The following is a 13,375-nucleotide window of genomic DNA, read 5'->3' on the forward strand; positions in this document are numbered from 1 at the left end:
ACAGAGCTTTGGAAGCATTCTGGATTATTGTATGGTAACCAGAAATATTGAAGTTCTGGTCTTCATCTGAACTTTGTTTGTGTTGTTTTTTTTAAACACTTTTTTTTCCCTAACACTTTTTATATACCTTAAATGATTATTAAATTACCCTGTAAGTCAAAACCATACAAAAATAGTTTGCTCTTTATTATCCACATCCACAAAAGGTTTCTTTAGCATGGGCAGCCAAACTCTGTAGACTAACTGCTTAGCAAGGATAGAACCACTGCCTGGCAAACTGAGGCCAAGAAACTTACTGAGGTCCCAGTCCAACTGGACTTCCGGTCACAGAGTCCATTTCTACCTTGAGAGTTGAGATCTTATTTCTGTTGCATTATCTCTGGCCTAAATGGTGTAATTGGAAGGGAAACTCTCACTAGTATCAGCATGCTATCTTTATTGTTGAGATAACCGAAAGTGAATTATGTATTGAGAGAGGGTTGACAGTCTGGAATAGTGGTCAAGGACATGAATTATGAATATGAAGTTAGATTGTTGAGTTTATGTCCACGTTCCCACTTACTGGCTGTCATCCCAGGTGAGTGCTTTAACTTCTCTGATTTGATATTTATCTGTAAAATAAGGATAATAAGAGTACTTACCTAATAGGGCTAATTTGGGGATCTAGGGAAACCATGCATCTAAGCTACTTTATACTGGGGTCATAGTAAATACTCAAAAATTATTAGCTATTTCTCCTATTATTATTATACGGACATTATTTATACAGTACTAGAGGCCCAGTGCACAAATTCGTGCACAGGTGGGGTCCACTGGCCCTGCCCCAATTGGGAGGATGGGTGCTGGGCCTGTTGGGAGGAGGAGATGGCAGGAGGTTGGCCTGCCGGCCCACCCTGATTGGGGACAATCAGAGCCGGGCCAGTTGGGGGAAGGGCGATTGGCCAGTGGGCCCTGCCCCCAAATGTGGTAGGGGGTGCTGATCAAGGGCCAGCAGCTTGGGGGAGGGGCCATGGGTGGTTGGCTGGACAGTCCTGCCCCTGATGGGGTCAGGGGCCGATCTGGGGTGGGACTGGTGGGGGGGGAGGGAGGGGCTGCAGGCCAATCAGGGTGGTGGAGGCCCATTGGGGGTGTGGCCATCCAGGGGGAGGGGCTGCAGGCAGTTGGCCAGTTAGCCCCGCCCCCTATTGGGCTGGGGGGTGTGATCAGGGGCAGGCCAGCCGGGGGGAGCGGCTGCAGACCTATCATGGTGGGGGAGGGCTGATTGGGGGCAGGTTCCCCCAGGGGGACAAAGGGAGGGGACGTTTGGCCAGCGGCCCACTCTTGATCAGGGTGGGAGAGTCCAATCAGGTGCAGGCCGGCAGGAGGGAGGGGCCACGAGGTTGGCTACCCGCCCTACCCCCTGATGGGGCAGTTTGCTGGCTACAGTGGGCGTCATAGCGACCGGTCATTATGGTGGTTATGGTCGTTATGGTCACTGGCTTTTTATATATATAGATTATACATATGGTTAATATTCAAAAATTATTAGCTACTCCTCATAATATTATTATTAGATGTCAAATAGGCATTAAATGAATAAAAAGGAATTATCGAAAAAGAATAATTTATGTCAAGTTAATCATTGTGTAAGAAATGTCATCAGGTAGATTATGTATGAAACATTGATAATTATAGACTCTATTTTAACTAAGTCACTGGTAGTGAATTGATTCTGTAATAATGGGTTTTTCTCCTCTTGCTGTTATAGTTATTCCAGGTTCCCCAAACAGCTTTAGCTATCTATTACTTACTTTTCTTCACAAACTATTTTGCTACTCTGAAGTGTGATTCACCAGGCCAGCAAACATTTTTCACTGTGTAGTATCCTTATTTTGGAAAAACTGAAAAAGATAACCATATACTTAAATTCTAAGTGTAAATTTTTAAAAGATAAATTTATTCTATAAAGATAAATAAGATCCTAAAGTATTTAGTGATGCTAGCTTTTCAGAATAGTGCTATTATTCGCAAACCATTGAAACAAATGTTGACTTAGTTTAATTTATGATTTTGTGCCTATTAAATGTATATCTTTATTTGGTAGGCTTGAGTTTGAAGAAACTGAAGAACCTGATTTTACTGCATTATGTCAGAAATTAAAGATACCAGATCATGTCAGAGAAAGAGCTTGGTTAACTTGGGAGAAAGTTTCCTCTGCAGATGGAGTATTGGTAAGAATTTGCCTAAATTTTTCAAATAAATTTTTATCACCTTAAAAATAAATTTTTGGATCACTGTAGAAAATTTAGAAAATAGAAAAATTCAAAGAAAAGAAAAGCTAGTAATAATTCTATTACCCAGAGGCAGTTTACCTCTGATAACATAAAAACATCACCACATAACTTCCCCACCAAAGTATTTTAAAGCCAATCTTAGATATATTTTATTTATAAAAACTTCACTATAATATAAAGACTTTTTAAAAACAAAGTCATACCTTATAAAATAATTTTTAATATATTCTATTATGCAGGGAGTGTTCAAATTTCCTGTCTTAGAATTAGTTTTATTAGAATTAAGAATCTTTGATAATATTTTGATGTTTCTTCTATTTTTTCTTTGCATATAATATTTGAAATAATTACTAGTGCTTTATATGTACTGGGGAAATATTGTAAGCACTTTGTAAATTACTGATTTAGCAGTCCATTGGGATGTGAAATATAAAATCCTTATTTTACATGTATTATGTAAAATCTTCATTTTATAGATGAAGACACTGAAGTAGAGTAAGGTCAAGTAATTTGACCAAGGTCCCTGGCTGGTAAGATCTAAAATACAGATTTGGGATCCCACCTATAGTTATATATAATTACATATACTTTTATATCTTGCTTTAAGTGTTTTTCTTAATATCATGAGCATTTACTTGTTATTAAATATTTTAAAAAATAGGATAATGTACTTTCCAATGGAAGTATAATATTTTATTCATTAGATGCATTTTAACTTTTTAATTCTTACTATTATTAGACACTTATTTTTTTCCCTAACTATTTTGCTATATAAAATAATGAGATATCTGTCCTTTCTTATTCATAAGAATAGTGTTTGCCACAAAATAAGTCCTTGATAATTTGTTATATAAATTAATGAATGACTCTCTGATTATTAGAGTCAATTTTTATGAGTTGAATTACTGAGTCAAAAGCTATGAACATTTAAAAACTCTTGATAATTATTGCTGAATTGCACTCCAGTCACTTTTAATGAATTTATTTCTCATCAGCATTGTATTAGAATACATGTGTCTCTTTTTACTGATCAGATCAATACAGAAAAAGACAATCTCTGCTGTCTTAGTCTACTCTGTGTACTATAACGAAATACTGTGGGCTGTGTAGCTTATAAACACCAGATATTTATTTCTCACAATTCTAGAGGCTGGGAAGTCCAAGATCATGGTGCTGGTAGATTCTATGACCATTGAGGGCCCACTTTCTTACTCATAATTCTTGTCACTGGCCTTACATGGTGGAAAGGGTGGGAGCTTTCTCTAGCCTTTTTTATAAGAGCAATCATCCCATTCATGAGAGCTCTGCCTTTATGACTTAATCATTGCCTACAGGCCCTACCTCCTAATACCATCATGTTGGGCATTTAGTTTCAGCATATGAATTTGGGGAGAATACAAGCATTCAATCTATAGCATCTATAATAATAAAAGCGTATTATGCTAATTAGACCAGACGTTCTTCCAGACAACCTTCCAGACGAAGCTGGGGCTGTGAGGGAAGCCCGGGTCCTGGGTGCCAGATGGAAGCTGGTGCCGGCAGCCGGGGAAAGGAAGGCCTACTCCTACACTAATTTCGTGCATTGGGCCTCTAGTCTAGTAGTAAAAAAGATAAAACAAATCCCACAATTTCAAAGATCTAAACATATTCTAGAAATCCTTACTAAAAAAAGGAATATTGCAGTATCATGAATGAATGATTTTGGTATTATCATCCCAAAGCATCAAATGTACAGCCATTGATTTGGATGCTTCATATACAAAGCTGTTTTTGTGCATATGCGGTTAAAGGGAGCCAGAGCTTCTTCACTTCTCTTTCAGAAAACTTAGGCTTTTAGTTTTCAGAGAGTTGGGAAGGTGTAGCTGATTATAGAGAGTATAAATGAATATAGATAGTCTCCAATTTATAAGTGGGTTGCAGTTCTACACTGCAAGTAGTGCAGTGTAGTACTTAGGTTTCTAGTTAGTTCAGCGCAACTATAGCAGTAATAGTATAGTAATAGTAATATAGGCCCTCTTGGGCTTTAGACTTGAATACATATACCAATAAATGTTACTACTTTCTTACTCTAGCCTTGTCCCCTCCTGGCTTTGCTCCTGCCTTCCATGCGAACTGGCATAGTTTAAATCTCATGTCCTAATGGAGCTCATGATGGGGACTAAAACATGTGGAATCATTTCTGGTTGTGTACTGGAAGAAGACAAGAAAGGCATTGCATGATACCTTTGGGATTTTGGGTACCTTTTTTGGGGGTACATCAGAGGTTGATGATGTATTGTCCTGTTACAGTTCACCACACTTTTACCTAGAAATATTAAATGATTTAAGTTTTTGAGGGTTGGCCTGAGAACTTCACCTACATTTATGCAGTAATTTCTAAGGGAGAATGTGACAGTGTGTGTGCTGAGAAGAAAGTGTAATGACAAAATGAACCTGTTTTTGAAGTAGCTACTCGAGTTGCAATTGGCTATCTTTGAAACAAGAAAAGGAATGTGGTATTACAGGGAACTCTTTTTTGCAACTGAAAGATGATGATGTTTATTGGAATAGAATAGTGATTTTCAACCTTTTTCATCTCATGGCACACAAACTAATTACTAAAATTCTGTGGCACACCAAAAAAATATATTTTTTGCTGATCTGACCAGAAAATAGGTATAATTTTGATTCATTCACACTGGACAGCTATTGTTGTCTTGGCTGTTATACTTTTTTTTTTTTACTGTCTACAGGAGGTCAGTGCCCCTGACTAAATAGTCAGGTATCACCTGTTTTAAAAATTATTTCAATTCACGAGTTGGAAATCGCTGGAATAGAGGATGGGCTAAGAGTAAGGATTTGTTGTCAGACTAGGCTGACTCAAGTCTTAGATCTACCATTTACTAGCTCCGTGATCTTGAACAAGTTACCTAAAATCTCCGAGCCTCAGTTTTCTTATCTGTAAAAGGGAAAAGTAATCATTTCTGAATCGTGTAATTACTACATGGATTTAATAAATTTGTGCACATAAAGCACGTATTAGTGCAAAGGAGTGCCTACATTAAGTCATACAAGCAGAATAATTTGACTTAAGAATTATTATAAATTTTTAGGAGAACTTAAGAATCTGTTAAAATAGTTGAATTTTTTTTAAAAAAATATTTTTTTTATTGATTTCAGAGAGGAAGGGAAAGGGAGAGAGAAAGTGTTTTCTCCCTTTTGTATAAATGTTTAAAAGTGTGTAATACATGATTTCTGTCTTAAGATTAGATTGTGTTCATGCTGCTTATAGAATATGAATAAGGGACTTTCCATTAAGAAATTGGCCAGAAGTGCTGCTCTTTTTTTTTTCTTTTGCTAATCTTCACCCAAGGGTATTTTTTCATTGATGTTTTAGAGACAGTGGCCGAGAGAGGGAAAGACAGAGAGAAACATTGATTGGTTACCTCCTGCATGAGCCCCTACTAGGGCTCAGATTAGGGAGGAGCCTGCAACTAAGGTACGTGCCCTTGACTGGAATTGAACCCAGGACCCTTTGGTCCTCAGGCTGATACTTTATCCACTGAGCCAAACCAGCTAGGGCCAGAAGTGGTGTTCTTATTGTGACCTACGATGAGTCAGTTGTTAAAATTTTGATTTTCTTTCTGCATCTCGAATGGCAGTGTGGTAGACTGGAAAGGCCTTGGACCTCAAGGCAGAAAACTTGGATTGTAGTTATATTGTACCTACATGATTTTAGGCAAATTGGTTAATTCTCTAAGTCTCAGTTTGCTTATATATAAAGTAGAAATCATGCCTGAATGTCAAACCTCTTAGGGTTTTGTGTGTGTTACACATATGAGTATTCAAGAGCTTTGAAATATATTGCTCTTGATAGAGGCATTTGTTTTTGTGATATGGGTCATTGTATTTAGAAAGATAATGGAAAAGAATGGAGTTAGAGTAATTCTGGGCATTCCATTCAATTTATACTATATAAATATGATGAACAAGTTTCTTAATAACTTTAAGAAGCAGACTGTCTTTTTAATAATTATGTGTAATGAAAGGTCTCTACCTATTATTTTCCAATTCTTAGTAATGTATGTACCATTTCTATTTAAAGATGGTGCTAATATTCTGATTCCATGTGGGTACTGCTGAGAAACAGTTTTCCGAGAAAACATTTACAAACATGAATATGAATGTTATATTTTGTCTTAATAGATGTAGGCTACTTGCAGCTTCTAAGTAAGAAGTGGAATCAGAAACACATTTTATTATAAAAAGTCAGACATTTATAAAAATAGATAGGGAAAATAGTATCAACTCTCATCAACCTCTTAACACGTTAAGCACCCTGTCAATTACCGGTGACTGACACTATACTTTCCATCCGGAAGACAAAATAGGCTGGGCACTTAACATGTTAACAAGTTTCAACAGTTAAACATGGCCAAACTATATTTATCTCTGAGCCCAGATTACTTTAAAATAAATCCCAGATAGGATGTTTTATCTATAAATATTTCAGTATGTATTTGGAAAAGATAAGAATTCTTAAAAAAATAACCACGGTTCATCACACCTAACAAAATTAATGAAAATTCTTTAATGTTAAATATCCAGACTTTAAAATTTCTCAATTGTTTTATAAATTGTTATTATTCAGTATGTTCTAATCAGTACTAAAATAGGCTCATACATTATGATTGGTTGATTAATCTCTTAAATCTCCTTTAATCTGTAGGATTTACCTCCTTTCCTCCCCCTTTCCCTTTGTTTTCTTACACTTTACTTTATTTGTTGAAGAAACTGGGATTTATCCTGTATTGTATATTTTCGATTTCATTTCCTTCATTGTTTAATATATTTGTCTAATTTCCTGGAAGTGGATCTAGAGGCCTGATTAGTTCCTGATTTGATTGTTTTTGGAAGAAATACTTCAGAGATGTTGTGTATGCTGTCAGGTGGAACATAATGTTTTATTATTTCTCTTTTTGATGTAAGCTATTATTACTGGATCAATTAGGTGTAGCTAAAAGGTGAACTGACGATTTTATCATTCCTCTTTTCAATTAGTTGTAATTCTTCTGTAAAGAGAAACTTTTCTCCATCAACAATTCTTATTTGAAGTATAGTTCATTCAGAAAAGGTAGGATAAGTGCTTTATTCTTTGTTTTTTATTGACTAGTTTTCAAACTAATGAGTTTTTTTCTGTAACATCCTTTAAAGGTGATTAGTACTTTTCAAGTATTATCTTGAGAGTACCAATAGACCAGTTTGGCTTTACATAGACATTTAATTAAGATTTTTACTCAATGATAATGTGACATACTTTATAATTTCAAGGATTTTATATAAATGGAGTCATGTAGTATTTAATCTTTGGGGCTGGCTTTTTTCACTAAGCACATCTTCCTGGGGTTATCTATTTTAGTTGTATATCTATTTTAGTTTGGTAAGGCTGCCATAATAAAATGCTACAGACTGAGTGGCTTAAATAATACAACATATTTTCTCACATTTCTGGAGGCTAGAAGTCCAAGAAGAGATGTCCACAGATATAGTGTCTTCTGAGGCCTCCCTTCTTGGCTAGAAGATGACTACCTTTTCCTTATGTTCTGGAATGATTTCCTTATGTGAACATCCCTGGTGTTTTTATGTGTATCCAAATTTCCTGTTCTTACAAAGACACTAGTCATATTGGATTAGGGCCCACACTTATGTCTCATTTTAACTTACTGTACTTCTTTGAAGCCCATCTTCAAATACAGACACATTCTCAGATACTTGTGCCTAGAGTTTCAACACATAACTTTTTAAAAAGGGGTATGTGTAATAATTCAGCTCATTGCATAAATGATAATCTTTTTAATAGACTTTAAAAAAACAGTTTTAGGTTCACAGAAAAAATGAGCAGAAGATGCAGAAATTATATATGCCATATCCACAGATGGATGGTCTTTCTCAGTATTAAGATTCCCCAAAAGAGTGTTACATTTGTACAATTGATGAAGCTACCTTGGTACATCATCACCTACAGCCATAGTTGTTGAAGGTCTAAATGCCCTTGTTTGCCATTTGTTTGTCGTCATCAGTGAAATGTCTCTTTGTTTTTGCCTATTTTGTGTTTTCATAGGGTTCTCTACATGCACAGTTATGCAGTCTGTGAATAATGGCAGTTTTATTTTTTCCTTTCTAATCTTTGTGCCTTTTTTTCTTGCCTGTTGGCGTTGGCTAAGAGTTCAATACAATGTTGAATAGAAATGAGAGTTCCTTCTCTTAGGGAGAAATCATTCTGTTTTTCACTATTAAGTTTAATATTAGGTGTAGGTTTTTCTTGGATATTCTTTATTAGATTAAGGAATTTTCTTTCTATTCCCTTCTGTTCCTGTTTTGCAGAGGTATTTTTTATTTATTTATTTTTTAAAAAATATTTTTATTAATTTCAGAAAGGAAGGGAGAGGGAGAGATAGAAACATCAGTGATGAGAGAGAATTAATGATTGGCTGCTTCCTGCATGCCTTCTACTAGGAATTGAGCCTGCAACACAGGTACATACCCTGATTAGGAATTGAACCATGACCTCCTAGTAGTTTATAGGTCAATGCTCAACCACTGAGTCACACTGGCCAGGCTGCAGAGGTATTTTTTAATGTATTAGAAATAAATGTTGGATTTTATCAAATGCTTTTTCTGCATCTATTGAGATAATCACATACTTTTCCTTTTTTAGACTGTTAATATGATTAATAATGTTGACTAATTTTCAAATGTTAAAGCAACCTTGCATTCCTGGAGTAAACTCCAGTCGATCACAATATACGATCCTTCTCATATATTGTTGAATTTGATTTGCTAAACTTTTGTTAAGAATTTTTGCATATATATTTATGAATGGTAGTGGTCCATAGTTTTTTTTTAAATATATTTTTTATTGTTGATAGTATTATATATATCTTCCACTTTTCCTCCCTTTACCCCCCTCCTCCTAGGCCCTACCTGCCCTGCATGTCTTCACCCCCTTGTTGCCTGTGTCCATGGGCTATGCATACAAGTATATAAGTTCTTTTTTATTATTAAATATATTTTTATTGATTTCAGGGAGGGAGGGAGAGGGGAAGAGAGAGAGAAACATCAATGATGAGAGGGAATAATTGATCGGCTGCCTCCAGAATGCCCCCTACTGGGGATTGAGCCCACAACCCCGGGCTTGTGCCCTGACCTGGAACCAAACCTTGACCTCCTGGATCATAGGTCGATGTTCAACCACTGAGCCACTCTAGCTGGGCAGTATATAGGTTCTTTGGTTTATTTCTTCTTGTTCCCCCAAGCCCCACATGGAAGTATGTCAGTCTGTTCCATGCCTCCATGCTTTGTGTCTTATTTTGTAGCTCAATTCATTTTGTTCATTAGATTCTACAAATAAGTGAGATCATGTGATATTTGTCTTTCTCCAATTGACTTCACTTAGTATAATAGTCTCCAGGTCCATTCATGCTGTTGCAAAGGATAAGAGATCCCTCTTTTTTACTGCTGCAAAGTATTCCATTGTGTAAATGTCACACAGCTTTTGTATCCATTCATCTACTGATGGGCACTTGGGCTGTTTCCAAATCTTACTAGTAGCTATTGTAAATAATGCTGCTGTGGACATAGGATGCACATATTTTTTTCTGATTGGTGTTTTGGGATTTAGGATACATTTCCAGAAGTGGGATCGCTGGGTCCAATGGAAGTTCCATTTTTAATTTTTTTAGGAAACTCCATACTGTTTTTCATAGTGGGTGCACCAATCTGCATTCCCACCAGCCGTGAACTAGTTAGTGTTCCCTTTTCTCCGCATCCTCACCAGCACTTGATTTTTTAAATTGTTCACCCGCCCTAGTTTTTGTCTGGTTTTGTGACAAAATAATGCTGCCTCATTGAATGAATTGGGAAATATTTTTTTCTCGTCAATTTTTTGGTAGAGTTTTTGTAAAATTGGTATTATTTCTTTCTTAAATGTTTGGTGAAACCATATCAGCCTGGAGTTTTCTTTGTGGAAAGGTTTATAACTACAAATACAATTTCTTCAATAGAGATTTCAAGGAATTCGTCCATTTCATCTATGTTGTTGAATTTATTGGCATAAAATTATTTATAATATATTAATATACTTGGTCATTAATATATCTTATATATGTCATATATTAATGTAGTATATAATGAAATGGCCTTCTTTATCTTCCATAATGTTCTTTGCTTTGAAATATACTATTTTTAATATCAATATAGACATACGAGCTTTCTTTTGACAGATATTTGGTACACATACCTATTTTTTATTCTTTTCAACCTATTTGCGTCTTTATGTTTAAAGTGTGTTTCTTCACCAGTCAGAAAGGACATATGCACCCCTATGTTCATAGCAGCACAATTCACCATAGCTAAGATTTGGAAACAGCCTAAGTGCCCATCAGCAGGTGAGTGGATTAAGAAACTGTAGTATACCTACACAATGGAATACTACGCTGCTGTAAAAAAGAAAGAACTCCTACCATTTCCAACAGCATGGATGGATATGGAGAGCATTATGCTAAGTGAAATAAGCCAGTTGGAGAAAGATAAATATCACATGATCTCACTCATTTGTGGAATATGAAGAACAACATAAACTGATAAACAAATATAGATCTAGAGACAGAGAAGCATCAAACAGACCATCAAACTTCAGAGGGAAGTCAGGGGAGGGAGGTGGTAAGAGATCAACCAAAGGACTTGTATGCATGCATATGAGCATAACCGATAGACACTAACAGTAAGGGGGTGAAGGCATGTGTTGGGGGTTGGGAGTTGTTGGGGAGATGTAAATGGGGGAAAAGGAGACATGTAATACTATATGTAATACTTTAAACAATAAAGAAAAAATAAAGTGGGTTTCTTATAGGTAATAGATAATTGGGTCAGTCTTTGTCTTTTAATTGGGGTTTTTAGAGCATCGACATTTAATGTGATTACTGAAATGGTTGGGTTTTAATCTACCATCTTGCTATTTAATTCTATTTGCCTCTGTTTCTTTTCCCTTTTTCTGCCTTTGTTTAGATTGACTATTTTTTTATGATTCCTTTTTTTCTCATTTGTTAATTTATTAACTATAACTCTGTTGTATTATCTTAGTCATTACAATGGAAACTTTTCAGTCTATCAAACAAAATTACTACGTTATGTATAGTATAAAAACTTTACATCAGTATACTTCCATTTCTTTTCTCTTGGACTTTGTTCTATTGTCATATTTTTACTCATACGTGTGATATAAACTCTATAGTACACTGCTATTATTTTTGCTTTAAATAGTCAATTATTTTAAAATAAATTTAAGTAAGAAAAAATGTCTTTATCTTTAGCAATGTAGCTACCATTTTCAGTGCTCTTCATTCTTTTATATCAGTCCAGATTTCCATCTGGCATCATTTTCCTTCTTGAAGGATTTTCCTTTTTTAAAAAAATATTTTTATTGATTTCAGAGAGGAAGGGAGAGGGAGAGAGAGATAGAAACATCAATGAGAGAGAGAAGCATTGATCCACTGCCTCCTGCACATCCCACACTGGGTATCAAGCCTGCAATATGAGCAATGCCCTTACCAGGAATCGAACCATGACCTTCTGGTTCATAGGTTGATGCTCAACCACTAAGCAACACCAGCTGGCCTTGAAGGATTTTTCTTAACATTTTTTATAGTGCAGGTCTGATGATGATTTCTGTCAGCATTTGTATGTCTGAAATAGTCTTTATTTTGCTTTATTTTCTGAAAGATATTTTCACTTGTTAAAGAATTGTAGATTGACTTTTTCCCTCAGTACTTTAAGATGTTGTTTCTCAATGTTCTAGCTTGCATTGTTTCCAAAGAGAAATCTGCTGCCATCTTTATCTTGGTCCTCTGTCTGTAATATGTCATATTTTATGATCTTCTCTTCTCACTGGATTTTCATGCTTTGAGTGAGGTTCATTACGCTTCTTGAATTTGTAGGTTTATAATTTTCATCAAGTTTGGAAAAATTTGGCCATTATGTCTTTAAAAAGTTTCTTTGGTCTCTTCCCTTTCTTTCCTTTCCTTTGGGGTCTTTAATTGTACATATAGTTAAGTACTTGAAGTTTTTCCATAGTTGCCGGGAGCCGGTCCATCCTTGCTGTTTCAAAGGACCTGGCATATATGGCATACTGTTCTTAAAATGTTTGCTCACCTTCTTGGCACTATGTGTTTTAACCAAGGTCTCCTCTCTGAGAAAGGTTGTTTCCCCAGGTAAGGATTTTCCCCTGAAGTTAGGGAGGGAATAAAACCCCTCAACTAAGTGCCAGGCGGGTAATCACTTTAACTACGAACAATCATGCTTAAGCTACATAATCTTTACTCCCTGGAATGGAGATAAGAAACGCCCTGCCCTAACCTTTGGAATAGAGATTGATAGGATTGAATCAACTGGTATAAATACAGATGTAACAAGACAGCAAGACACAGAAGAGAGAAGACAGAACCTACACACAGAGCTTAGAATACAGAGCTTAGAACACAGAACTAAGAAGACAGAACCTACACAGAACTAGAGACAGAAGAACTTCGCTGGAGAGAACATGGCAAAAGATCCTGGACTGAACCTGACTACAGAAATGGGCAAGAGAACCTGACTAGAACCTGGTGACTGAACCTGGCTGGAGAACCTGGAGAACCTAGCAAGAGAACATGGTCACAGAACCTGGCTGGAGATCCTAAGCAGAACTTCGCTGGAGATCCAGACCAGAACTTGGCTGGAGATCCTGGCTAGAGATCCTGGCTAGGCTGCTGATCAACTGAACACTGTCTCCGTGTCCTTCCTTCTTCACCGACTCCGTCCACACCTTTGGGGACCCCTGGACCTGCTGGGGTTGGACCCCGGCACATAGTCATTGGTCCTTTGTTTAGTTTTTGGTTTCTGATTTTCTTTGCTGTGCATTTCATTTTGGATAATTCCTTTTGCTTTGTCTTTAAGTTCAGCTATTTTTCCTTTTGCAACAGTCTAATTTGCCCTTAATCTCATTCAGCTTACTATTTATCTCAGATCTTTTTTTTTTTTTAGTTTTCATCTCTAGAAGTTCAATTTAGGTGTTTTAAAAATATATT

The 13,375-nt window shown here is 36.1% G+C and overlaps 1 protein-coding gene across 4 annotated transcripts in view; it reads left to right on the plus strand.

Moving 5' to 3' along the window:
- The window catches only part of RB1 (RB transcriptional corepressor 1), a 212,686-nt gene that overhangs the window by 1,672 nt on the left and 197,639 nt on the right, over positions 1 to 13,375 (plus strand). For 2 of the 4 annotated variants that reach the window (XM_036299823.1, XM_036299822.1), the window contains exon 2: positions 2,084 to 2,210. In XM_036299823.1, coding sequence (XP_036155716.1) covers positions 2,084 to 2,210 — 127 coding nt within the window. Of the gene's footprint in view, positions 1 to 527; positions 578 to 2,083; positions 2,211 to 7,340; positions 7,387 to 13,375 lie in introns of those variants that run through there. The other 2 variants (XM_036299824.1, XM_036299827.1) reach the window with 2 other exon arrangements.

The sequence above is a fragment of the Myotis myotis genome, unplaced genomic scaffold (assembly GCF_014108235.1).
Source record: "Myotis myotis isolate mMyoMyo1 unplaced genomic scaffold, mMyoMyo1.p scaffold_m19_p_3, whole genome shotgun sequence".
In the NCBI taxonomy this organism is placed as follows: Eukaryota; Metazoa; Chordata; class Mammalia; order Chiroptera; family Vespertilionidae; genus Myotis; species Myotis myotis.